This window comes from Microcebus murinus, chromosome 14, assembly GCF_040939455.1.
Source record: "Microcebus murinus isolate Inina chromosome 14, M.murinus_Inina_mat1.0, whole genome shotgun sequence".
NCBI classification, from domain to species: Eukaryota; Metazoa; Chordata; class Mammalia; order Primates; family Cheirogaleidae; genus Microcebus; species Microcebus murinus.
Window position 1 is genome coordinate 51,905,799 of NC_134117.1, and position 25,508 is coordinate 51,931,306.

The 25,508-nt window shown below is 48.3% G+C and overlaps 1 protein-coding gene across 3 annotated transcripts in view; it reads left to right on the top strand.

Annotated features, from left to right (window-relative positions):
- The first annotated feature begins 8,389 nt into the window (after positions 1–8,389).
- The window catches only part of HK1 (hexokinase 1), a 78,581-nt gene continuing 61,462 nt past the window's right edge, over positions 8,390–25,508 (top strand). The window contains exon 1 of one of the 3 annotated variants that reach the window (XM_076010062.1): positions 8,390–8,409. In XM_076010062.1, coding sequence (XP_075866177.1) covers positions 8,401–8,409 — 9 coding nt within the window. In that variant the 5' untranslated portion in view covers positions 8,390–8,400. Of the gene's footprint in view, positions 8,410–11,570; positions 11,817–14,985; positions 15,174–25,508 lie in introns of those variants that run through there. The other 2 variants (XM_076010061.1, XM_012762655.2) reach the window with 2 other exon arrangements.

Below are 25,508 nucleotides of genomic sequence, written 5' to 3' on the forward strand. Positions count from 1 at the left end.
TGGCTTTACATGTGATATCATTAACAATGAGCTAATCTTTATATGTATAGAGTGCTTTAAGAGAATTAGCTCATGACACTGGTAGGCCACCACATTTTAAAATAGTTTGTTTTATCTTTATCTCTTTATTTTCTTATTAAAGTATAATTTACTAACAGTCAAATGCACAAATCCTAAGTGTCAGCTTAGTAAGTTTAACACCTGTATACACCTGTGTAACTACTGCCCAGTTCAGGACAGAGAACATTTCCATAGTCCCCCCAAGTCTCCTCAGGTGCCTTTCCTGTCAACACTTCCCTATCCCTTGTCCCAAGGTTATCACTATTCTGGTTTCTGTTGCCATAAGTTAGCTTTTCTGTTCTTAAATCTCATGTAAATATAATCATATAGTGTACTCTCTTGTACCTGGTTTTAATGTTTTATGTTGCTGCATGTATCAAAAGTTCATTATGCTACTAAAAATAGAAAATAAATTAGCTGAGCAACTAAAAATAGAAACAGGGCTGGGCGAGGTGGCTCACTCCTGTAATCCTAGCACTCTGGGAGGCCGAGGCAGGCAGATCGCTCAAGGTCAGGAGTTCGAGACCAGCCTGAGCAAAAAGAGTGAGACCCCGTCTCTACTAAAAATAGAAAGAAGGCCGGGCGCGGGTGGCTCACGCCTATAATCCTAGCACTCTGGGAGGCTGAGGCGGGCAGATTGCTCAAGGTCAGGAGTTCAAAACCAGCCTGATCAAGAGCGAGACCCCGTCTCTACTATAAATAGAAAGAAATTAATGGGCCAACTAATATATATAGAAAAAATGAGCCAGGCATGGTGGCACATGCCTGTAGTCCCAGTTACTCGGGAGGCTGAGGCAGCAGAATTGCTTGAGCCCAGGAGTTTGAGGTTGCTGTGAGCTAGGCTGACGCCACGGCACTCACTCTAGCTTTGGCAACAAAGTGAGACGCTGTCTCAAAAAAAAAAAAAAAAAAAAAAAAAAAAAGAAAGAAATTAATTGGCCAACTAAAAATATATAGAAAAAATTAGCCGGGCATGGTGGCACGTGCCTGTATTCCTAGCTACTTGGGAGGCTGAGGCAGGAGGATTGCCCGAGCCCAGGAATTTGAGGTTGCTGTGAGCTAGGCTCATACCATGGCATTCTAGTCAGGGCAACAGAGTGAGACTCTGTCTCAAAAAAAATAAAAAGAAAAGAAAAGCTCCGGCCTAAAATTCACATGAAAATCGAAGGGACCTAGAATGACCCAAATAATCTTGAATAAGAAGGAATTTAGAAAAGTACCACATGTACTCACCAGCAAATTGATATTAATGGATCAACACCTAAGTGGACCTATAGGAAAAACACTTATTGGATGTCAGGCGGGTGGGAGGGGGGAGGAGGGGATGGGTATATACAAGCACAATGAGTGAGATGGGCAACATTTGGGGGATGGTCATGCTTGAAGCTCTGACTTGAGGGGGGAGGGGGGCACGGGCAATATATATAACCTTAACATTTGTTGAATATGCTGAAATAAAAAAAAAAAAAAGAAAAAGAAAGTAAATGGAAAAAAAAAAAGAAGAAAGTGAGAGAACTCACATTTCCTGATTTCAAAACTTATAAAGCTACTACAGTAATGAGGACAATGTGCTACTGGCATATATATATATATATATATATATATATCAATGGACTAAAATTGCAAGTCCAGAAATAAACTCTTACATTTATGGTCTAATGAACTTTGACAAGGCTGTGAAAATAATTCAATGGGGAAAGAATAGTCTTTTCAACAAATGGTGCTGGGACAACTGGATATCTGTATGCAAAGGAATCAAGTTGATCCCCCACCTCATACCATATGCAAAAATTTATTCAAAATGGATCAAAGACCTAAATGGAGAGCTAAAATTATGAAACTCTTAGAGGAAAGTATAGGTGTAAATCTTTGTGACTTTGGCTTTAGTGATGGTTTCTTGACTATTTGTTAACCTGCTATGGGCTAAATTGTGTCCCCCCAAATTCATATGTTGAAGTTTCAAACCCTAGTACCTCATAAGGTAATGGTATTTGTACATAAGTTCTTTAAAAAGGTAATTAAGTTAAAATGAGCTCTTTAGAATGGGCCCTAAACCAATCTGACTGGTTTCCCCACCAGAAGAGGAAATTTGGACACACAAGGAAATACAAGGCATGAGCACACAGAGAAAAGCCCAGGTGAAGAAAGCACCCATTTGCAAGCCAAGGAGAGAGGCCTCAGAAAAAAACAAACCTAGACCAGGTGCAGTGGCTAACTCCTGTAATCCTAGCACTTTAGGAGGCTGAGATGGGAGGATTGCTTGAGGCCAGGAGTTTAAGACCAGACCCAGCTGTAAGGTTTTTCTGCGGTGGCGAAAAGAAAAGAGACACAGAAAGAGAAAGAGTGGGGGGCCAAACCACGTGGCTTTATTATACACTTGTGGATGAGGTTCTGGGGCCCCAAGAGCGGGGGGCCCCGGAAGTTGCTGCAGTTTGAAGGGGCTGAGGCCTTTTATACCCTTTGGGCGGGGCTAGGGACTTGTGGCAGGAAGAGCTGGGATTCTCTATTGTGACCTTGGAAGGTCGTTGAGAAATAGGAGGGGCTGGAGGTATTGTGGAATCCAGGAGGGAATCCAGGTGGAGATCTGGGTGTGGTTCCTCTCAGTGGGGCCTGGCAGTTTGTCCTTGGCAGGTCAGGTCACTAAGCATTTTCTTTTTCCATCTAGGGAGGGGAGGGGGCCCCTGCCACCAGCCTTACACCAGCAAGAGTGAGACCCTGTCTCTTCCAAAAATAGGAAAATTAGCCAGGTGTGGTAGTGTGCGTCTGTAGTCCCAACTACTTGAGAGGCAGAAGGATCACTTGAAGCCAGGAGTTTGAGGTTGCAGTGAGCTATGATCATGCCACTGCACTCTAGCCTGGGAGACAGAGGGAGAATCTGCCTCAAAAAAAAAAACTGTTACAAAAAAAAAGCATTCCTTTTTATAACTGAGAAGTATTCCATTGAGTGATATTCTACAACTTGTTTATCTACTTAGGCTGTTTCTGGCTTTTGACTATTACTAATAAAGCTGCTATGAACATGTGCACAAATCTCTGTATGGATAAATAAATCATAGTATGCCTGTGTAATGGAGTATTATTTGGCAATAAAAAAGACTGAAGTTCAGGTACATACCACAACATGAATGAACCTTAAAAATGTTTCATTTCTCTTGGATAAATACCTAGGAGTGAAATTGCTGGGTCATGAAGTAGGTGTATATTTAACCTTATTAGAAACAGTTTCGAAGTTATTATAGTTGTATCATTTTATATTCCCATCTATTTCATCTATCAAACATCTATTTGTTTTCATGTCTGTTTTAGGTATGATTTATAACATAAATAATATATTAGTATAATAGTACGCATTGATAATTGTATTATTTTGTTAGTCTATTTGTGTGTTGTTTTTTTTTTTTTTTGAGACAGAGTCTCACTGTTGCCCAGGCTAGAGTGAGTGCCGTGGCATCAGCCTAGCTCACAGCAACCTCAAACTCCTGGGCTCAAGCAATCCTCCTGCCTCAGCCTCCCGAGTAGCTGGGACTACATGCGCCACTATGCCCAGCTATTTTTTTTTCTATATATATTAGTTGACCAATTAATTTGTTTCTATTTATAGTAGAAACGGGGTCTCGCTCTTGCTCAGGCTGGTTTCGAACTCCTGACCTTGAGCAATCCACCCACATTGGCGTGAGCCACCGCACCCGGCCGTCTATTTGTGTTTTGAGACAAGATTTCCCTCTGTCATCCTGGTTAGAGAGCAGAGGCATTATCATAGCTCACTGCAACCTCCAACTCCTGGGCTCAAAGGATCCTCCTACCTCAGCCTCTCAAATAGCTGAGACTACAGGCACCCACCATCACGCCCAGCTAATTTTTCTATTTTTTGTAGAGACAAGGTTTGGCTTTTGCTCAAGCAGGCCTGGAAATCCTGGCCTCAAGAGATCCTCCTGCCTGGGCCTCCCAGAGTGCTAGGATTACAGGCATGAGCCACTACTTCCAGCCAAGTTAAAATAACTATGCATATTATTGAGAGGTGGGATCAGAACTTTTCACTGACAGGTTCCTGAACAAACAGGGTCTATAGCCTGGGGCTAGGGCAGAGTTGCTATTGATAAGGGCTTGTATTCCTTTCTTAAGGCTGCTACAACAAATTACCTCTAACCTGGTGGCTTAACAACAGACATTTATCTTCTTACAGTTCTGACGGCTAAAAGTCCAAAATCCCAGTGTCATCAGGGCCACGCTTCCCCTGAAGGCTCTAGGAAAGGATCTTTCTTCTCCTATTCGCTTGGCCTGTGCCTACAGATCTCTAATCTCTGCCTGTGTCTCAGCCTGGCCTTCTCCTTTTTTGCTTCTTATCAAGACACATGCCGCTGGATTTAGGGCCCACCCTGGGAATCCACAGGGATCTTATCTTGAGATCCTTAATTACATTTACAAAGGCCAGGTGTGGTGGCTCACGCCTGTAATCCTAGCACTCTGGGAGGCCAAGGCGGGAGGATTGCTCGAGGTCAGGAGTTCAAAACCAGCCTGAGCAAGACCCCGTCTCTACTAAAAATAGAAAGAAATTAATTGGACAACTAAAAATATATATACAAAAAAAATTAGCCGGGCATGGTGGCACATGCCTGTAGTCCCAGCTACTTGGGAGGCTGAGACAGGAGGATTGCCTGAGCCCAGGAGTTTGAGGTTGCTGTGAGGTAGGCTGATGCCATGGCTCTCACTCTAGCCTGGGCGACAAAGTGAGACTCTGTCTCAAAAAAAACAAAAAATTACATTTACAAAGACTCTTTTTTCCAATAAGATCACATTCACAGGTTCTGGGGGTTAGAATAAGGACATTCCTTTTTTTTTTTTTTATTTTTTTATTTTTTTATTTGAGACAGAGTCTCACTCTGTTGCCCTGGGCTACAGTGCCATGGCTTCAGCCTAGCTCACAGCAACCTCGAACTCCTTGGCTCAAGCAATCCTTCTGCCTCAGCCTCCCGAGTAGCTGGGACTACAGGCATGTGCCACCATGCCCAGCTAATTTTTTTTCTATATATTTTTAGTTGGCCAATTAATTTGTTTCTATTTTTAGTAGAGACAGGGTCTAGCTCTTGCTCAGAGCTGGTTTTGAACTCCTGACCTTGAGTGATCCTCCCTCTTCGGCCTCCCAGAATGCTAGGATTACAGGCGTGAGCCACCGCGCCCGGCCTGGGATATTCCTTTTTGAAGGCACAATTGAACCCACCGTAGGCCTGTCTAGCAGAAAGAATGGGGAGGAGAGGTTAGATATTGAAGAGTTTATGGGTTTGATTTATTTTGTTTTGTTTTCTCAAGACACATTTATAGGTCAAACTAATAGGGTTTGGTGACAGATCAGATGTGGGGCCCATGGGAGGGGAGGTTTCCAGTGGGAGTGACAGGGAGATAGTGCTGCCGGAACACTCTTTTCCTAGGCGCTGCATGGCACCTTCCCTCATTTTGTTCTGGCTTCTGCTCAAATGTCACATCCTCAGAGAGGCCTTTCCCGGTCCATCCTGTCTAAAATGATATCCCTACTCTTTATTTATTCAACCCCTATGTATTAGTTAGGATTAGATTTGGCTGGCAGGAACAGAAACCCCCCAAATAGCAGTTGGGTAAACACAGTGTAATTTTATTTTTCCCTTAAATTTTCGAAATCAGTGGGAGTCTGTCTGGGGCTGATATGGGCACTCTGGGGACAGGGACCCAGGCTCCTATTTTATTGCTTTGTTTTGCGTGGCTGCCGTTCCCAAGGTTATCTCATAATGCAAGGTGGTTGCCGGATCTCCTGCCAGCCTGTTTGCATTTGAGCAGGAAGGCAGAAGGAGGAATGACAAGGAGCAGGGAAAGCCACACAACAGCTCCCAGAAGCTGTGCTGAGACTCACTTTCATCTCTCTGGCCAGAGCTCGGTCACATGGTCATCTCTAGCTGCAGCCGAGGCTGGAAATGGTGTCTTTATTCTGGAGGGCCTAAATTCAGCTAAAAATGGGAGCATTGATTAGTTTATTAGGACAAAGAGGAAATGGATATTGTGAGATATAGCTGTGTTGGTAGGGCCTGGCTTTATTTTCCTCCTAGTGCCTGACCTAATTTATATTTAATTAGCGACTTGTTTACTGTCTGTCTCTCCCCTTCAGAATGTGGACAGGGACTCTGTCTTGCTCCCCACCACATTTCCAGTGACCGGGCAAGTGCAGGGCAGATTAGGTGCTTCACAAATATCTGTTGCATGAAAGAGTGACAGGGTGGCGAATCAAGAAGGGAAAAAAAATGACTGTGATGAAAGACACTGGGTTTTAGGTGCCTGTGGGGCACGGAGGAGTTGATGCTCTTAGTCTTAGGCAGTTGGAATTATGACTCAGGAGCTTGGGAGAGAGACAAGGACCAAAACTCTTGACAAGAGTGATGCTTTGGGCAGTGAACACTGGGACAGACTTACAGAAGACTGAGAGAGGACACACACTCAGCCAGCCCAGGGGAATCAAGCAAAGCCACATGCCTGTACCGGCACCCCAATTTGGGGAGCTTCTGCTTCCATGCCCCACTCACAGCCCTCTGGTCTTGCAAGCCTGCCTCCCTGCTGGGTTTTAGGATACCCTTTATAAAGGGGCCTCTGCAGAGTTGGGATCCACTTGCTTTACAAATCTCACCACCACGCCATGACCAAGTCCCCTGGGGGAAAGGCTCCTCAATACTGGTCCTTGGACCAATCTATGACTGAGGTTTCACTGGAGCTGAGTGAAAGAAGAGAAATAAGGACGGGCCGGGCGCGGTGGCTCACGCCTGTAATCCTAGCACTCTGAGAGTCCGAGGCAGGCGGATGATCGAGGTCAGGAGGTCGAAACCAGCCTGATCAAGAGCGAGACCCTAAATGGAAAGAAATTAATTGGCTAACTAATATATATAGAAAAAATTAGCCGAGCATGGTGGTGCATGCCTGTAGTCCCAGCTACTCGGGAGGCTGAGGCAGGAGGATTGCTTGAGCCCAGGAGTTTGAGGTTGCTGTGAGCTAGGCTAACGCCACGGCACTCACTCTAGCCTGGGCAACAAAGGGAGACTCTGTCTCAAAAAAAAAAAAAGAAAAGAAATAAGGACAATATGGAAAAGAAAATATTTTACCTTGTTGGAACAACAGGGTGGGCTGGAGACAGGCTGCCTTGGCTTGGATCCTAGCTCTTCCGCTCAGTAGCTGTGTGACTTTGAAGAAGTGACTTAACCTTCTTGGGACATAGTCTTCTCATCTAAAAAGGGGGGATATTAGTAGCATCCACCTCATCGGGTTGTTTTGAGGGCAAAACAAGTTAATATAAGCAAAGAATTTATAGTACCACCTGGTATATATAGTAAGATCTACCTAAGCACTAGCTATTATTATTGTAAAGCCAAATGTATTTAGTTTAAAAAGTGATCATTATTTTTACTTCTCTGGGTTAAAATATCTTTTCCTTTGGGAAGTTATGGTGATAGGAGATGAAAATTATAATTTTTATTTATTTATTTTATTATTTTTTTATAGATTTGCCTTCTTCTGCAAAAATTATAATTGTTAAAAAGATCCTTCCTTAGCATTCTAAAACTCCTGAAGGCGCTAGGGGAAAATATTCAAAAAAAAAAAAAAAGATCCTTCCTTAGTAAAATAAAAAATCAGCACTTAATTTTTGTTTGTATGTTTAATTTACTGGTCTATGAAATCCCAGAGCCCTAGTAACCCTGCCTAGGTGTTGGCATGGACTCTCTGCGTGAGAATTTCCCAGTATACCTTGGTGCTAATTCCAAGGGCAGGATTAGAGATCTTTTGCTGGCTCTCTGAGAGCTGTTATTGGGGCGTGGGGGCGGGGGAGGGGGGCAGTACTGGAAAGATCTGTCCCCGGAAACTCGGGGTGACCAGCCAGGTGATCTGAGATTGCTCTGGTCCAACCAGATCTGGGCTTCCTTTGGGGAAGGAGCTGGGTGAGATAAGGAGCTAGTCTGAAGCCTGGGCAGTTGGCAGTCAGTTAACTCTTCTTCCTCCAGGCCACAGTTCACGCATAGGCGGCTTGTCTGGGTCATAGGCAACTGAAAGAGGATGCAACGTCTAGAAAGTGACAGTGTGGGACTGGGCTTTCCTCAGCTCCCCTGAGGGACTGTCATTCCCAAAGGGGAGTAGAAGCCTCTGTAGGGGTCAAGGGAAAATTCCCTTTGCCCTCTGAAGGTTTGCTGAGACATCAACTGACAAAAGGCAGGTTAATAGCAGACAAGGCATACAAAGTTACTAACATGCGTGGGGAGAACCACAGAGTGATTTCCCCAACCCTGCACTGAGGTACAGAAGCTTATCCAGCCTCCTTTCAGAGGAGAGGGGGAGATGGACAAGGTAGGTAACACCGTGGGAGGGGGGGTGATGGATTACTGGGGAGAATGAATGGATGGGGGTGGGGGAACGGAGATTAATTTATCAATGGCTCTCTTTGGAAAGTGAATGAGCCTGGGAGGCAGATATTATCTTGTAAAAGGTCCTTTCTGGTGTGGTCACATTCTTCAGTCTTCTTCTCTGCTTTAGATGATGAGATAACTGGGAGGAGGAAGAAAAAACAATTGTTTTTCTGGGGGGTAGGTGTGTGTGTGGGGGTTCTTTTCGGTTGGTCTTTATGAAGAGAGGGGAAAGGTCTCTTCCAGTGTTTGTTGATCTTTAAGTCTGAAGCCCGGGCAGGCTGGGCTGGAGGTTAACTCTTCTTCTTCCAGGCCATAGTTCTTTTCTTTTTTTCTTATTTTTTTTATTTTAGCGTATTATGGGGGTACAAGTGTTAAGGTTACATATATTGCCCAGGCACAGTTCTTTTTTAAATTTTCATTTCTTTTCTTTCCCCATCCCCTTTTCTTCATTCTTTTCTCTTTTTTTTAATTCTTTTTTTCCCCCTTTGTTTTTGTGGGGCCACAGTTCTTTATGTATAGAAGGCTTGTGTGGGGCACAGGCAATAGAATGAGGATGGGACGTCTAGAAAGTGACAGTGTGGGATTGGGCTTTCCTCGGCTCCCCTGATGACTGTCATTCTGAAAGGGGAGTAGAGTATTTATTTCAAAATATTCTTTATACCAAGGAGCTAGGAATATCTGGGAGTGAAATATTTTCATTTCCTTCACCTCTTTTGGACAGAAGCTGAGAAAGGTGGTCTTAGGGGTCAGGCCCTCTCTGAGGCAGGCCGGACCCTTAGGATACCTAGGGGGCTGGGGCTTGGGTGAAGCAGGAGAGGAACCCAGGGCACAAGATTCAGCTGCAAGATTTAAATCTTGCACCCTAGGCCCCTCTCTTGCTTCATCTTGACCCTGGCCCGATACCCGAGGCCTATTGCCAGTAAATTCCAATCATTAGGAGCTGAAAACTTAAGAGGCCTCACAGGGGCCAGTCAGCAGTGTACATCAGTGAATCAGGAGGGCTGGGCGGGGGCTGGGGCTGGCTCAAGCCCCTGCCCTGTCCAAGGAGGACAGTGGCTGCTCAGCCATAGCTGCCTGTAGCCCTGTGATCACTGGGCCCTAGACCTTAGATTCCAGAAACCTAGATTTTTCTTTTTAAGTTCAAAATATTAAGGAGGTACAAATGGTTTTGGTCACACAGGTCCCTTTTGTAATGCTTGAGGCATGGCCATAAGTGCGCCCATCACCTAAATAATATTCATCGTGCCTGTTAGGTAGGAGAAAGTGAAATTTTCTTTTCTTTTCTTTTTTTTTTTTTTTTTTTTGAGACAGAGTCTCACTTTGTTGCCCAGGTTAGAGTGAGTGCCATGGCGTCAGCCTAGCTCACAGCAACCTCAGACTCCTGGGCTCAAGCAATCCTCCTGCCTCAGCCTCCCAAGTAGCTGGGACTACAGACAGGCGCCACCATGCCCAGCTAATATATATATATGTATGTATATATATATATATATACATACATATATATATATATATATATATATTAGTTGGCCAATTAGTTTCTTTCTATTTTTATAGTGGAGACAGGGTCTTGCTCTTGCTCAGGCTGGTTTTGAACTCCTGACCTTGAGCAATCCGCCCACCTCGGCCTCCCAGAGTGCTAGGATTACAGACGTGAGCCATCACGCCTGGCCTGTGAAATTTTCTAATTTTTAAGTGTCGGTCATATTTATAAAACATCAAATGGGCCACATAAGATGTTGTAGGCTGTGGTTTTAGCCTGGCCATTGCCAATTTATTGTGGGAGGCAGAACTTTGGAAAAATGAAAGAGGAAAGGAGAGGCTGAGAATGTGATTTTTTTTTTCACAACTCCAGTCACTCCAGGTGCTGGGGCTAGTGTCTCCTCACCAGCCTTCTCACACAGGAAGCAGAATTCTCTGCAACTCTGATGGGAAGAAAGTCACAATGAACTTCCACCCCATTGTGCTCTGCATCTGCAGAGCCACTAAGAGCCAGGAGGAACTGCCTTGGGCATCGCATTGCCAAAGACAGGTTGCTAAAGAGATTACAGGCCTATTCATTTTAGAAGTTTCTTCCAGATGTTCCCACGGAAGTTAGGGTCTAACCCAGTGGTTCTCATTCCTGGTGGCATCTGAGTTTCACCTGGGGAATTTTTAGAAAGTGATATTTGGACTGCACCTCAGATCAATTCAGGCTTGGGAGTCAGCATTTGTAAAAGCTCTCCAGGTGACTCTTGTGCAGCCAAGTTGAAAATCATTGATCCAACTAACACAAATGCTAGGTAAGAATCTTTTCCCAGGCATCTCTTCAAAGACAGGCTGTACATGTTAGCCCCATAGTGTCAGGATTCCAAGATATTGCAGAGGTTCAGGCACTGCCCTTATTTTTTCTTTTTCTTTCTCTTCATGAGACCTTAAACAAGCTCTATAACCTCTATACCTTCATTGATTGATTAAGTGTGCATAATGGTATTTGCCCTTCCAACTTCACCATGCTGTTATCAGGAGAAATGAGGCAGTAAGTGAGGAATTGCTCTGTGAACTGTCAATGTTATGCAAACATTATTGCTATTATGAGCGTGCTCCCAGGGGCGGGAGGTACAGCTTTTATCTGGTGGAGGGCATTTCTGGAGTAACATTCCTAGTGCTGTCGGTCCGATGGGAATGAGTGCAGACGTTCTGAGTTAGAACGAGCCTGCACTGTCTTATAGGGGTGTGTGTTTCATGGGGCGGCAGCCTGGCACTATCTGGTCCCCCCCTTCCCAACTTTACAAGAGGAACCACAGTAAATGGGCAGAGAGTTCAGGGGTCTGGAAGGAAAGGGGCCACCTGGAGGGTGAGGGAACCAAGGTCTCCTGTGGGTTGAGGTGTCTTTGAGGGTCCAGGGAGTCATGATCAAGGGTGCTTCCCTGGGCTCTAAGAGCAATGGAACAGGAGAAAGAGGCAAAATAATAAGGAAATGCATGTGGGGATCATTGGTGTGATGGCGAGGGGACACAGCAGTGCAGCGTGGGCTCTGGCATCAGGCAGCTGTCTGATTGGGGCAGATAGGACCAATCCCCCAGAAGACAGTCACTCATATCTGGCAGGCGGTCATGACTCAGTGTTACTTATCTGAGGCCCAGGCAGCGTGAGGGTGTGGGGCGGGATGGACAGAACACTGGCTGGGTGTGAGAACTGGGTTTGAGTCCCAGCTCCAAACTACCCTGACCTGAGACTGGGCAAGATGGCCCACCTGCTTCGTCGTCTCAGGTTCCTTGTCTGGAAAGAAGAGTCTTGGTGTATAGCTAGATGGACTCTGAGCTCAGTCCGAGTTTGCCCTGCCGAAGCCCTGACACCTGGGAGCCTGGGGTGAGTAGCTGTCAGGGAAAGCTTTTCGGGGAAGGTGGGCAAGCTCAGCCTTAGGTGAGAGGGGACACTTGGTCAGGAGGAGGTGAGCAGAGAAGGCAGGACAAGCAAGGGAACATGAGTAGGGCACACATGGAATGGACTCTGGACTCAGTGGGGGCTGAGGACAGTGGCAAAAGGCCTTGCTGTGGCCCCTGGGGTGGAGGAAGAGATAAGTAGGGAAGAGTGGAGTCAGATTACAGAAGGCCTCAGAACCAGGCAAAGATGTTTAAATTAGCTCTCTCAGGAAGGAGGGGGTCATGAAGGGATTTGGGGCAGGGTCATGATATGATTAGGCTGCTTTGTAGCAGGATTAATGTATGGTGGAGCTCAGAATGACTTGGATGGCCAGAAGCCAGGAACCAGGGAGGACAGCTAGAAGGCTCTTTGTTTTTTTTTTTGAGACAGAGTCTCACTTTGTTGCCCAGGCTAGAGTGAGTGCCATGACGTCAGCCTAGCTCACAGCAACCTCAAACTCCTGGGCTCAAGCAATCCTGCTGCCTCAGCCTCCCGAGTAGCTGGGACTACAGGCATGCGCCACCATGCCTGGCTAATTTTTTTAATATATATTAGTTGGCCAATTAATGTCTTTCTATTTATAGTAGAGACGGGTCTCTCTCTTGCTCAGGCTGGTCTCAAACTCCTGACCTCGAGCAATCCGCCCACCTCGGCCTCCCAGAGTGCTAGGATTACAGGCATGAGCCACCTCGCCCGGCCTAGAAGGCACTTACAATAATATTTCTGGCGCGGGGAGATGAGGCCTGTGGGTTGGGAAGCAACAGCCGGTCAGGCCTAGAGACACCTCTCAGGAAACACTGATAGGCCTTGGGGCCTGGTTGCATTCAGGGGGTGGGGAGGAGTGAGTCACCTTGAGAAGCTTCTGTCTCAAAGGCCAGGGAAGAGAAGAAAGCAGAGGGAGCCTTTCTTCCTGCAAAAAGAACTGCTAAGGGGGGCCTGGCTATTACGACTCAGCTTCTCCCTGACTTCAGCTCAGCAATTGTAACAGAGGCTGGGGGCTGGGTTAAGGGCCACACTCCTGCTCCTGATCACCCGCAGGGCTTGCCAGGTGCTGGCTAGGTGTGCCAGAGCACTTAGCAAAACAGAGCTTGCAGCTTTGTGAGCTTGGCAGAATCACATTGGCAGGCCTCATCAAATGGGGTTAGAGAACAACCATCTTGTTCTCATTCACTCAATTTTGCTTCTTAGCCATGGAGATAGTGCAAGTGTTTGATGTGTGTGACAAAAATCTCTCTGTTCTTGGTTTATAATTAGTATCCAGGGGCAGATTCAAGTTTTGTGGGGCTTGAAGCTTAAATAATTTGGGGGGGAGTGTCTTTGGAAAAGAATCCAAATATAAATACACACATAGACAGTTGCTAGGCCCTCCCAGGGCCTAGAAAGGGGGGGTAATGTGAGAGACGCGGAAGCTTTAACCTACCTCATCAGTTTCCCAATAAATTCTATGACAATACCTACCAGTGATTAAGTGTATGTTATGTACAGGTATTTTATTTATAGTATTTCACAACAACCACGGGGTGGGCATTAGTACCTGTATCTTTAGGATGAGAAAAGAGGCTCAGAGAAGTGATTCAGGATGACCCTCTGCACAGGCCATAAGGCAGGGGCGGGCATGCAAGCTGGACAGAGGGCTCTGGCCTCAGGACAGCTGTTATTTGGTAACAGCAGCTGTCAGGCCCCTGGGGGTCCTGAGGAGGGCTGTCCTGCACCTCAGCCATCTCTTCCCTGATGTAGCTGTACCTTTGGTAGGCTTGGCCAAGGCCCAGGGGCTCCGAGGACCCAGGGCTGGGGTTGAGGTTGGGCGGTTTGGACTCTGGTCATCTCAGGGCACCCAATGGTGCAGACTTGGTCCCAGGAATGTGGCCTATTTAGGCAGGGGGGCTACATACAACTGGGGGAGCACCGCTTTGGAGACACACAGACTCAAGCTCTAATCTTGGATCTACAATTTCCTGGCTGTATAAAGCCCAATAAGACTGAGGCCTCACTGAGCTTCAACTTCCTTACCTGTTGAATCAGAATAGTAACCACTTCTTTGTATTTTGGGCTCATTACATGCTATCCTGTAAGGTACTAATAAAGCTCCTGGCGGCGTCCGCACACAGAAGCAATTAATCTGAAGTTGTGATCTGTCCCATAGCAGCATATACACCTCCATTTCCTCACCTCCTCTCCTGGCCACCCGCTCCAACCCCAGCTAACTTCCCTAGGGGAAGTGAAAAAGATAGCATCTGGGAGAGGTGCCTGAACTGTGCCTCAGGCCCCCGTGGGCCTGGATGCCCAAGAGCAAGCGTGAGGACCGCAAGATGGGGACAGGCCGGGGCCTGCGGCCCAAGTCCCGCCCAGCGGGCGTGCGCCCTCAGGGAGTGCCACAAGAGCCTGTGACACAGGGGCGGCCGCTCTGGCTCTGGAGTGTCGCTGTGTGTTTAGCAATAAATATCCGCCAGCCGGAGGTTGGGCCGGTCGGGCCGGGGTGGGTTGATGCGCTGCGGTGAGGACTCAGGTGGGGCGCCGCACTGGACCCGCGGGAGCCGGCAGGCGGGCGGACCCGGGTGCAAGGTTTTCGTAGCCCCCGGGCTCCGCTTCCGCTCGCTTTCCACGCCCACTTCGGAAGCCCCCTCCCAGCGCCTCTCCATCCGCGGGACTCCTGGGGGCGAGCCCTAATTTCCGAGAACGGGCCCACCCCTTCACCCCCTTGGCTGCCCCGTCCCGCAACAAGCCTTCGGGGCCCCTCGTCCCGCCGAGCCGGGCGGCGCCTCCGGCCCACGCCCCGTACCTCCCCGCCGGCGCCCACCGCGCACGGCGCCGCCACCCGTGACGGTGCGCGCCGGAGAGCACTTCCCGCCCCGCGCCGGGTCCCTACGTGGGGGACGTGCCGGGTGATGCCGGACCCCGGGGGATTTCGCTGCGTCGCCCGCCCCCCTTCCGGCGCGGGAGGGAGCGGCCGCCGCGCCCCCCTTCCCCTGCCCGGACGCCGCCGCCCGGCGCTGCAGAGGCGCGCGGCAGCCAATGGGCGCGGAGGAGGTGGGCCGGCTGGCGGCTGTCACCCTCCCCGGACGGGAGCGCGCAGACGGGGAGCGCGCGAGCCGCCGCCACGCCCCGGGCCGAGTGGGAGGAGCCGCGGGAGGAGGAGGAGGAGGAGGAGCCGCCGAGCAGCCGCCGGAGGACCACTGCTCGCCCCGGCTGCGGAGCACCCACCGGCCCCACGCCTGCCGCCCGGCGCCCCCGACCGCCAGCATGATCGCCGCGCAGCTCCTGGCCTATTACTTCACCGAGCTGAAGGATGACCAAGTCAAAAAGGTGAGCCCCCGCCCGCGCCGCCGCCGGCGCCCTGGCCGCAGCCTTGCATTCCGGCATCCGCTCGCCGCCGCCAGCGCCGCCGCCTCCATCCTCCCGCGCCCGGCCTTCGCCAGGCCAGCGTCTGGTTGGGCTGCGGGCGCGGGGACAGGCTTTGCCCTTGGATTCTCCCCAGCATTGTCAGTGTGCGTGTGTGCCGCCGACGGATGGCGGGGCGGAAGACCCTCGAGCCTGGGCTGCTTGCTGCAGTGTCCTTGAAACTGGCCGTGGATGTCAGTGGGTCTCCGGGCCGTGCGGGGAGGTGGCCCGGTGGGGGCCGGAGGGCCAGTCCCCGGGGCCTGTTCGTAAGGGTCCGAGCGCCGTGGGCGGAGGTGTGATCACGGAGATGCTGGGGAGGTGAGCGAGCTGCAGGCGGGGGTGCTGGCTGGAGGCCAGACATCCCATATTTGGGGTTCCCGGCGGAGGACGTCGGGTGCTCTGGAGAAGCTGTCACCTGGGCCCTCCCAGCTGTTGCAGCTGCTCCTTAATCTGAGGACAGGGTGACCGGCCCAGCTTCCCGGAACGGGGAGGGGCGCGGAGGCCGCCGGAAACTTTACTCACAGGCCTCACTTCTGGAGCGGCACGTCTGAATGGAATTTTTTATTCCTCTTGAGCTGTAATTTCCAGCCAGCCCAGGAGCTCAAATACGAGACTCGATCATTTGAGTCGTATAGAGGTCTTGCTGTGGTTGCTTGTGGCGTGCGTATTCTTGCACTTGGACGCATCTTCCTCCCCTGAGGTGTTGGTGCCTTCAACATCTGTCTAGTGTAAGATACTGGCCGCTGGCGGGTCTGAAAGGTATCTCGCTCCCTTCTGCCAGCCTGGCTACCATATTTTTAAAGAAACAGCCTAGCTGTTGGGAAAGATGCCTATTTTATCAGTGCCAGGTCTGACACAGGCTCCTTATCCACCCACCCTGGGTGGTGACGTTATTGCTGGGGTTAGCTGGGATGGACCGACAAAGTCAGCCTGACTTTGGAGTTCAGACAGGGAATGCTACTACCTACAGGTGAGAGGCAGAAGTGGTTGGCCCTGATTTTTCTGCCCTGCACGTCACAGGATGCTCTGTTCTCTTCCTGTCCACCTAAGACGACTGTCTCATCTGGCACTGTAGGACACAGGCCTACTGAGGGCAGTGACCTCATCAAGGTCACCCAGCAAATTAGAGGCAGAGCCAGGGCGGGGACCCAGGTCTCCCAGCTCCTCTACCCTGGAACTTGAATGAAGCTCCTCCTCAAAATCAGCTGAGGGTGAGGGAGGTGCTGAGAGACCAAGCCCCTGGGGACACTCTCCTATCCTGGATCCTGCTCTGGGTGGGGACCAGGAGTGAGGTAGTTAGGAGATAGGCGTGGAAATCTGACACCATCCTTCATGGCTTTAAGTGATGACTCTGGGTTGTTGAACCATGGGACTCACCCTTGCTTCTGCAGAACACAACACGCTTGGAACCGCCCTCTGGCCACTAACCTCCAGGAGCTGTGTATGCCAATATGTGCATTTCATGAGTTATCCTCAATGGTGGTGTGCATCCTTGACGTTCTTCCTGCTGGAGCAGGGAGACAGTCCTCCCAGCATGGCAGGGCGTGCCGGAGCAGGCCTCTTGAAGCCAAGAGGAGTTTATTGCACTCCTGCAATTGGTATCCTCTGTGGCTCGAGACAGCATTCTGCTGGGGGTGGGGCAGGCGGGGCAGGCGAGGTGGGCGGGGCAGGCAGGGCAGGCGGGAGCCTGGATGCCCTTGTAAAACTTAACGCATCCACACCCACCACCACCTGTGTGACTGCTGGCCTCTCACTGGCTGGTGGCCTGTGGCTGCTGAGTTGAGCTGAGGTTGGACTGCACTCAGTGGGACATCTGTTTTATCAGACACACAGCATCTGTTGGCCCTAGAGCCCTCCACTACTGAGGGTGGCCTGATTCACATCTTGCATGCGTTGCACATTCTATCTACCAGGCCCCTGTAGGTATCTGAGTGTGTGACTTCTGATTCAGTTACAGCCCTTCTCATTCTGAGATGGTGATTTGGATATCCCTTTCCTCCGAAGCCCCAGAAGCTTGCTGGAGGAGGGCCTTGAGGCCAAAGCTTCAACCAGATATTATTTGTGAAGGAGATTCTTAAAAACAAGTTACTTGTTTGCATCTCACCAGGACTTCCTGTGCCACTTTCCATGGGGGGAGTGGGCAGATTCCTGCCAGAGGATCACCTCGACCTGCATGGTGGGTTGTGTGGCACTGCCATTCTTGAGTGTGATCCCCAGGAATCTTCATGGGCCACCTGAGGACAGGCACACAGTGGACACTTGCTCCAGTGACCTGGTCAGCTTTCATCACTCCTGGGTGTGCAGAGGCTGGGGGACCACGTCTGCTTTCCTGGGGTCCAGGACTTATTAGAGACTAGCCTTTCCCACCTACCACTCACCATGGGAAGGCTGAGTGGGGGTGCATGATTCCCTGTGCCTCCTGTGGGCCGGGCCCTGCTGCCTGCCACCTGATGGGGATCCAGGGAGGACGTCCCTCCCACCTAGCGTAGGCGGCCATGATGATTCAGTCCTCCAGCCCTAGGCAGCCTCGGGTCTCTGGAGACAGACCTGGTATCCCTCATCCATCTTTGTGCTCTCGGGCCCAAAGGTAGGGGGAGGGAGGGTAGGGATGTTTTTCAATAGTGATCTTGAAAGGGTGTCATTTCTCTCCTCATTGCCTAAAAGGTGCATCAGTAATTCAACCTTGTAAAATACATACTGAGTTGAAAAAGTTCGAATGTCTGACTTCCCAGCTTGTAGCCCCATTTTCCAGCCTGCATCTGCCTAATATTAGTTAGTAGGTGCTGTGAAGAGGGTGTCCTGGTATTAGGCTGAGCTAAGCACAAAACATATATTTTCCTTTCTCTCTTCTAGTGCTTTTAGGAGGAAAAGGAGGCCACGTGTGTGCTTGTGAGGGATTCCATTCATCAGAATCCCAGACATCTGCTAGTTTTGCAACTGGAAGCTGGGTTTTTTGATCTCTAGGTCACTTTTAACATGCCTCTCATTTTGCCAGCTTCTTCTACTCGGTTTTGCCATTAGGAGCCTGGAAGAGGGTTAAGAAGGATTGCTTTGTGCTCTGTTTAGAAAAGGAAGATGGGTCCAGGAAAGTCAGAACGTGGCCTCCCAAGAAAGACTGGACTTCCTTTCCTCTCCTCGAGGCTTGTCAGAATGGTGCACAAACACCAGTGGATTTTCCCAGAATGCTCAGTACTTTCCACCAGCAGGTGAACCAACAGGTGTGATTTGTCCAATGGCTGAACCCAGGAGTTCTTGAGTACTTGACCCAGGAAGACAAGGGAGGGTATGCTCAGCAATTAGAGGGCTGCCCGAGGTCCACTTCCTCAGGGCCCATGTGTATCAGCTGCAAAAGCAAGCATTAAAAAACAAACCCCCAAAATGCCCATTCCTTATTGCTCAGGGGTGAGAGTTAGAAAATTATGAAAAGTGTTTCTCATGCCTTGTGATTCTGATGTTGTACAAATATTCAGTGAGAGCTCCTTGGGGAATCTCCATTTCTATAAACCCTGTCCCCTCTACCTTAGATGTTCCAAGGGTTCCTCCCCAAGAGAAGCCCCATCACTTCATCTGGTTGGATAATTTGGTAATGTCATTCAGGAATAAACTGGGCGGCCCGGGTGGCTACGAGGTGCTCGCACATCTGGCCACACTGCGCACTGCTCCCACGCTCCTGCTGCTCTCCCGAGAAGGCATGGGCAGCTTTTCCCTAAAAAAGACTGATTTGGCGTGACTGGAACTGCCTCTGTGTGTGTCTACAGTCAGGGATTCCTGCAGGATGGAATTAGCCACTGGAGTTGGTGCTGAGCATGCCACAGGAGGCCCCGGGGAGCCGTTGGGTAAAGAAAGGCAGTCATATACCTCCAGGAATCAGCTATGGCCAGACAGCTGGCACCTGCTTATTGATTTGAGGGCCCTTAGAATCAAATCCGATCACCGGAACACAATCATTTCTTTAAAAAATGCTTGAGTCCTTTATTGTGTGCAGAGTACTGTGCTAGGCTGGGCAGCAACCATAAAGCAGGCAGAGATGGTCCCTGTTCTTGTGGAGCATAAATAATTATTTGCTGATATAATATGTGCAAAGCATAGACTCCTAAGAGGGCATGGACATGCAGGGGGGTGTGGTCAGACCTTGGGTGGAATCACTAGCTTAGGAACTGCTCAAAGCCAGGCTCCGGAAGTTAGCTCCTAAAGTGCTTCAGGAAGCTGCCCTCCCCTCCCCCAATCTTGGGGATGTGGCAGACATTATGAGGTAGCAGAAAAGGTGCCTGCTGCCTTCCAGCCTAATAAACCTTAACAGCAAGATATTATGGAGCCACTTAATGCACACTGGGTTGTGTTCATTGCATCTGATTTTAAAGAAGAATAGGTAAAATTTTACTGATGGATAGGTTTTTTTATTTCTGGAAATAACATTGACTTCTGGTAAATAGTACAGATGGGGATATTATATTATATTTAGAAACTTTGTAAGGTAGAGTCAAATGGATAGTAACCAAAATGTGATTTTGCCCTCTCTTTTAATGGTTTGTTGTGCCTGCACACCCTGAGACACTTCATTGGTGTCATATCAGATAGCAATTATATATATAATTGAGATTACATTCTAAATGTTTTATACACAGTGTATATATGCTTTCATTTGATCTTTCAAAAGCCTGGGCAGGTTGTCAGGGCAGGAAGTATTATCCTGTGCTTCCCAGCGCTCCTCCCTCCCCGGGGCATTCTGCTCCTGCCTGTGTACTGCACTGCAGACAGAAGGCAAGAGAGTTTATTCCCCATTTAGAAACAGGGACTGGAGGCCCACCCAGAAGAGATAAGCAGTTTTCCTAAGGTCGGAAAAAAAATCAGGAATGGGATCCAGAGGGCTCTTCTTGCTCACTCTGCTTCTTTCCTTTAGGGGGAAAAAACCCCGTTTTTGTTGATTTTAATGGTTTACCTTGGAACCTGTATTTTAATTCTCTCCCTTCACCCATCGATAAATACAAGAGTTAACTTTTTATTATGAAATATTTGAAGCACATTAAAATACTGAGATTAGCATAACAAACACCTCTGTTTCTACTACTTAGCTTGAGAAATTACAGACATAATTGTAATTTCATCGCAGACACAGTTGAAGCCTCTTTATGCTGTCTGTGATCCAGTTCTCCCCACCAGAGGCAATTTCCTAAATTTGATGTTTGTCATTTCTGTTCATGTTTTTTATGCCTTTATTACATATGCATGTGTCTATAAACAGTATATAGTATTGCTTTGTGTGGGTTTAATCTTTTCTAAATGGTGCTATACTGCATATATTCAAGCAATATGTGGTATTGCTTTGTATGGTTTTAAACTTTTATAAATGGTGCTGTACTATATGCATCCTTTTGCAAGCTTTTTTTTTTTTTAGCTTAATGTTATCTTTTGAGATTTTTTTTTCATGTTGATCTCTGTAACTCTGTTTCATGAATTTAAACTGCTGTGTGCTCTTACATAGCTTAAATATCCACAATTAATTCATTCTTCTTGTGATGGGCATTAGTGTTTCTAATGTTTCAAATGACCAACAACGCTGCAGTGCTCACCCTTCACTACATAAGCAAGTTTCTCTAGCTGTAGGCTGTGTACCTAGGGCTGGAATTACTAGGTGGAAGGGTGTGTGTTTCTTCCCATTTATAAGATTTTGCCAAACTGCCTTCCTCTGTGAATGCCGGTCCACACTCTCATCAGACGTGCGTGCAGGTTGCCGTTGTTCCACGCCAAACCTTGGTGTGATCAAACCTTTACAAATTCGTAATAGATAATTTTTAGAGTCTGTTGCCTCCCTCAGTCATTTCCATTCACATCACTAAGCATTCTAGCTTAGTTTAAAATTAGCCCATTTCCTAATTCACCTTATCAAGCAGAACCCTTGCTACAAAGTCTTGCTGAGTGAAGCTGACAGCTCCATTGACTGCTGCGCTGAAACACTTGCACAGCACTGGGGGTGGCCGTGGGTGCAGAGGAAGCTCACTGTGGCCCCTTGTGCTCCAGCCGCAGCTCCGTTAAACCTTTCTGGGAATTAAAACACTCACACGTGTGCTTTCACTCGCTCACGCTCTCTTCCTGGGTGGATCCCATCCGGGCAGAGCAGGCTTATCAGTCCCCTAAACTGTGCCCACCAGCTCTGTTCAGAGAAAGCGCAAGCCAGCGGCTTCTCAGACTGTTCTCCGTAAAAGGAGAGGGTGACTGTAGCCCTGGGGCAGGGAAAACTGAAATGTGAAGTCGGCGGCCCAGCCCTTCGCAAACAGAAGCTGAGCTGTCCCTGCGTGAGGCAGAAAATGTCGGCTCACGTTCATCTTGAGACAGGCCTGATTGCAGACGCTGGGACCTTGGGGTGCCTTACGAGGAAGGGGCCGTTTGATGCCCACTAGGCCGCCTGTCTTTCCTTTTTCTTAACTTAGGTCTCATTCAATGGTTAGTAGTAGCAATGCTAATTGAAGCCAACGTGGAATGCCCATCACACTCATTGCCAGGCGCGGTGCTGAAGGCATCCTGAGCATTAGCTTGTGTCATGCCCAGGAAGCCCTGCGAGGTTAGTGCGGTCACCACCTCCACGTTCGGGTGCAGACCCTGAGGCTTCCCTAGTGGACGGTAGAGCCAACATGCTGACCCATCAAGGCTGATGGCAGAGCTCCTGCTTTTATTTATTTTGAAAAATTGAGCTATAATTCACCTACTGTGAAACTCACCATTTAGAGCGCACAATTCAGTGGTTTCTAAAACATTCACAAAATCGTGCAGTTGTCACCCCTGATTCCAAAGCATTTTCATCACCCCACAAAGAAACTCTATACCACCCATTAGTGGTTACTGCCGGGTGCCCTACCACCCAGCTCCTGGCAACTGCTAATCTAGTTTCTTTTTATAGATTTGCTTCTTCTGGACATTTGATATAAGTGGAATCATATAAAATGTGGCCTTTTGTGTCTGGCTTCTTGCACTTAGCATAATATTTTCAAGGTTCATCCATGCAGTAGCATGTATCAGTTTTTCATTCCTTTTTATTGCCGAATACCATTCCACTGCATCTGTATACCACATTTTGTGTATCCACTTGTCGGTTGATGGACATTTGGATTGTTTCCACTTTTTGTCTGTTTTAAATAATGTTGTTATGAACATTTATGCATAATTTTTTTTTTTTTGAGACAGAGTCTTACTTTGTTGCCCAGGCTAGAGTGAGTGCCATGGCGTCAGCCTAGCTCACACACAGCAACCTCAAACTCCTGGGCTCAAGCGATCCTACTGCCTCAGCCTCCCGAGTAGCTGGGACTACAGGCATGTGCCACCATGCCTGGCTAATTTTTTATATATATATCAGTTGGCCAATTAATTTATTTCTATTTATAATAGAGACAGTGTCTTGCTCTTGCTCAGGCTGGTTTTGAACTCCTGACCTTGAGCAATCCTTGCCCGCCTCGGCCTCCCAGAGAGCTAGGATTACAGGCGTGAGCCACCGCTCCCGGCCATAAAATTTTTTGTGTAGGCTGGGTGTGGTGGCTCATGCCTATAATTCTAGCACTCTGGGAGGCCAAGGGCGTGGGATCACTCAAGGTCAGGAGTTTGAAACCAGCCTGAGCAAGAGTGAGACCCAGTCTCTACTAAAAACAAATTAATTGGCCAACTAAAAACATATATTAAAAAAAAAAAAATTATCTGGGCATGGTGGCGCATGCCTGTAGTCCCGGCTACTCGGGAGGCTGAGGCAGGAGGATTGCTTGAGCCCAGGGTTTGAGGTTGCTGTGAGCTAGGCTGATGCCATGGCACTCTAGCCTGGGCAACAGAGTGAGACTCTGTCTCAAACAAGAAAAAAAAGAAAAAATTTTGTGTAGACTTATGCTCTCATATTTCTTGGGTATATATGTAGGTGTAGAATTCTGGGAGAGCCCCTGCTTTTCATCACCTTAGGAAAGCCACCTCCATTTGGAAATGGGGAAACTGAGGCCCCTAGATGGTGAAGTGGCTTGCTGATGACCACACAGCTATGAGAGATGGGGACAGGCTACCACATCCCCTGACGCAGAGGCCCATGTCCTTTCTCCCCATATACCCAACTCTGTCATTTTGCAGTTTTGAGAAATAGATCCAAGGAGGGAAAGGCTAGGGTGGTGTGGGGATCCTCCAGGGCCCCCACTCCCACCTCCTGCCCCTCCCCACACCAGGTACTTGCTCATGCTTGGGGCCCTTACCCCAGTTGGTCATAGTTGATGGACCCCTTCCACTTAGAAAGGAAATTAGTCCAATAATGTCATTTACAGTGCAATGTTAGGAATTACCCTGTTTTTCAAATCTCTCCCTGGACTCTTTTCATTTGTCTCCCTCCCTCATCCCTGTTTGCATTTAAAAGAAGACCCCCAGGGAGGGCAATGTTTAACCTGCAAGAACACCTCCCCAGTGCTCCCTGTAAAGCCCACTCTGCCTGCCAATACTATATGCAACTGTTGATTTCATGGATTGATGACACATGGCTTTTGTCTTCACCCAGCCCTCATTTCTCTGGTGTCTCCTGGTACCTTCCAGGACCCTGTCTGGGTAGGTGGGGTGAGCAGAATGGGAGACCCAGGTCTTGGTTGTAATAGAGATACCACCTTACCTTTGCCAACTTCTATTCCATTTACAAAATACTTGTTAGTGAGATTGCTTTAGTTGAATCATTCCAGCAAGCTTGGTGTTTCTTCCTCCTGCATCTTATATATGAGGCAGGTAACGCCCAGAAAGTGGAACTGATGCAATTTTGGTGGCCAGGAAGCAGTAGGCTAGGGTGGGGACAGAAGCCTCCCTGACACCAGCAGACAGCTCTCACTGTACATGCAGAACTAGAACCATGTGGTCCCAGGCTTCAGACTCCCAAAGTCATTGATGGGGCTCAGGACATGCTACCCCCTAATACAGCACCTTGGCATTTGAGAAAACAGCAGAGGCAGGAAGGTCTCTTATCTTTCCCTTGCCCTTCTCCCTTGAGGCAGACCATAAAACCCTCATTCAAGAGGTGCCCACCCTGTACCCAGAAGAAAGGAGTATCTTTATCTCTGAAGACACAGGATTGCAGAGAAGAATCTGAACAAGACTTGCTGAGTTCCTCCCAGTTTATTACCATCAGATCACACACCCTTTGTCCAGTCAGACTTCTCCATGACTACCCACTTCTTCAAACCCGGCATTAAAAAAATACACAGGTTTACGTGTTTCTTGAGTTCTTCATTTACTTCTGAAGGCTCTGGTGTCACATAAAACTTGTTAATTTGTATGCTTTTCTCTTGCTAATCTGTTCTAGGGGCCTCAGCTATGAACCTAAGATGGGAAGGAAAGGTACTTCTTTTCCCCTAGACCGTGTTCTGCATTGCCGCCACCTCCCTGTAGAAACCGTCTTCCCAGGCTCCTGTAACGTGTCTGGAATGCTAGAGCTGTGCTGTCTAGGACAGGAGCCACCAGCCACATGTGCCTGTTGAGCGCTTGACATGTGGCAGTCTGATTTGAGATGTGCTGTTTTTTTTTTTTTTTTGAAACAGTCTTGCTCTGTTGCCCAAGCTAGAGTGCCGTGTGGCGTCAGCCTAGCTCACAGCAACCTTGAATTCCTGGGCTCAAGCAATCCTTCTGCCTCAGTCTCTCGAGTAGCTGGGACTACAGACATGCGCCACCATGCCCGGTTAATTTTTTTCTATATATTTTTAGTTGTCCAATTAATTTCTTTCTATTTTTAGTAGAGATGGGGGTCTCGCTCTTGCTCAGGCTGGTCTCGAACTCCTGACCCTGAGTGATCCTGGGGCCTCCCAAAGTGCTAGGATTACAGGCGTGAGCCACAATGCCTGGCCAAGATGTGCTGTTGAGTGTAAAATCTATACAGGTTTTCACGAACTTCATGTGACAAAAAGAATATGAAATAGCTCATTTAATAGTTTGTTAACAGTGTTATATGTTGAAACAATATTTTGGATATATTGGGTTAAATTTTAAAAATATATACATTTATACAAAAAACATATACAAAGAATATATATTTTTTTGAGACAGAGTCTTCTTTTGTTGCCCTGGGTAGAGTGCAGTAGTGTCAGCCTCACTCACAGCAACCTCAAACTCCTGGGCTCAAGCAATCCTCCTGCCTTAGCCTCCCGAGCACCTGGGACTGCAGGCATGTGCCACCATGCCCGGCAAATTTTTCTATATTTGGTAGAGATGGAGTTTCGCTCTTGCTCAGGCTGGTCTGGAACTCCTGACCTCAAGCAGTCCTCCTGC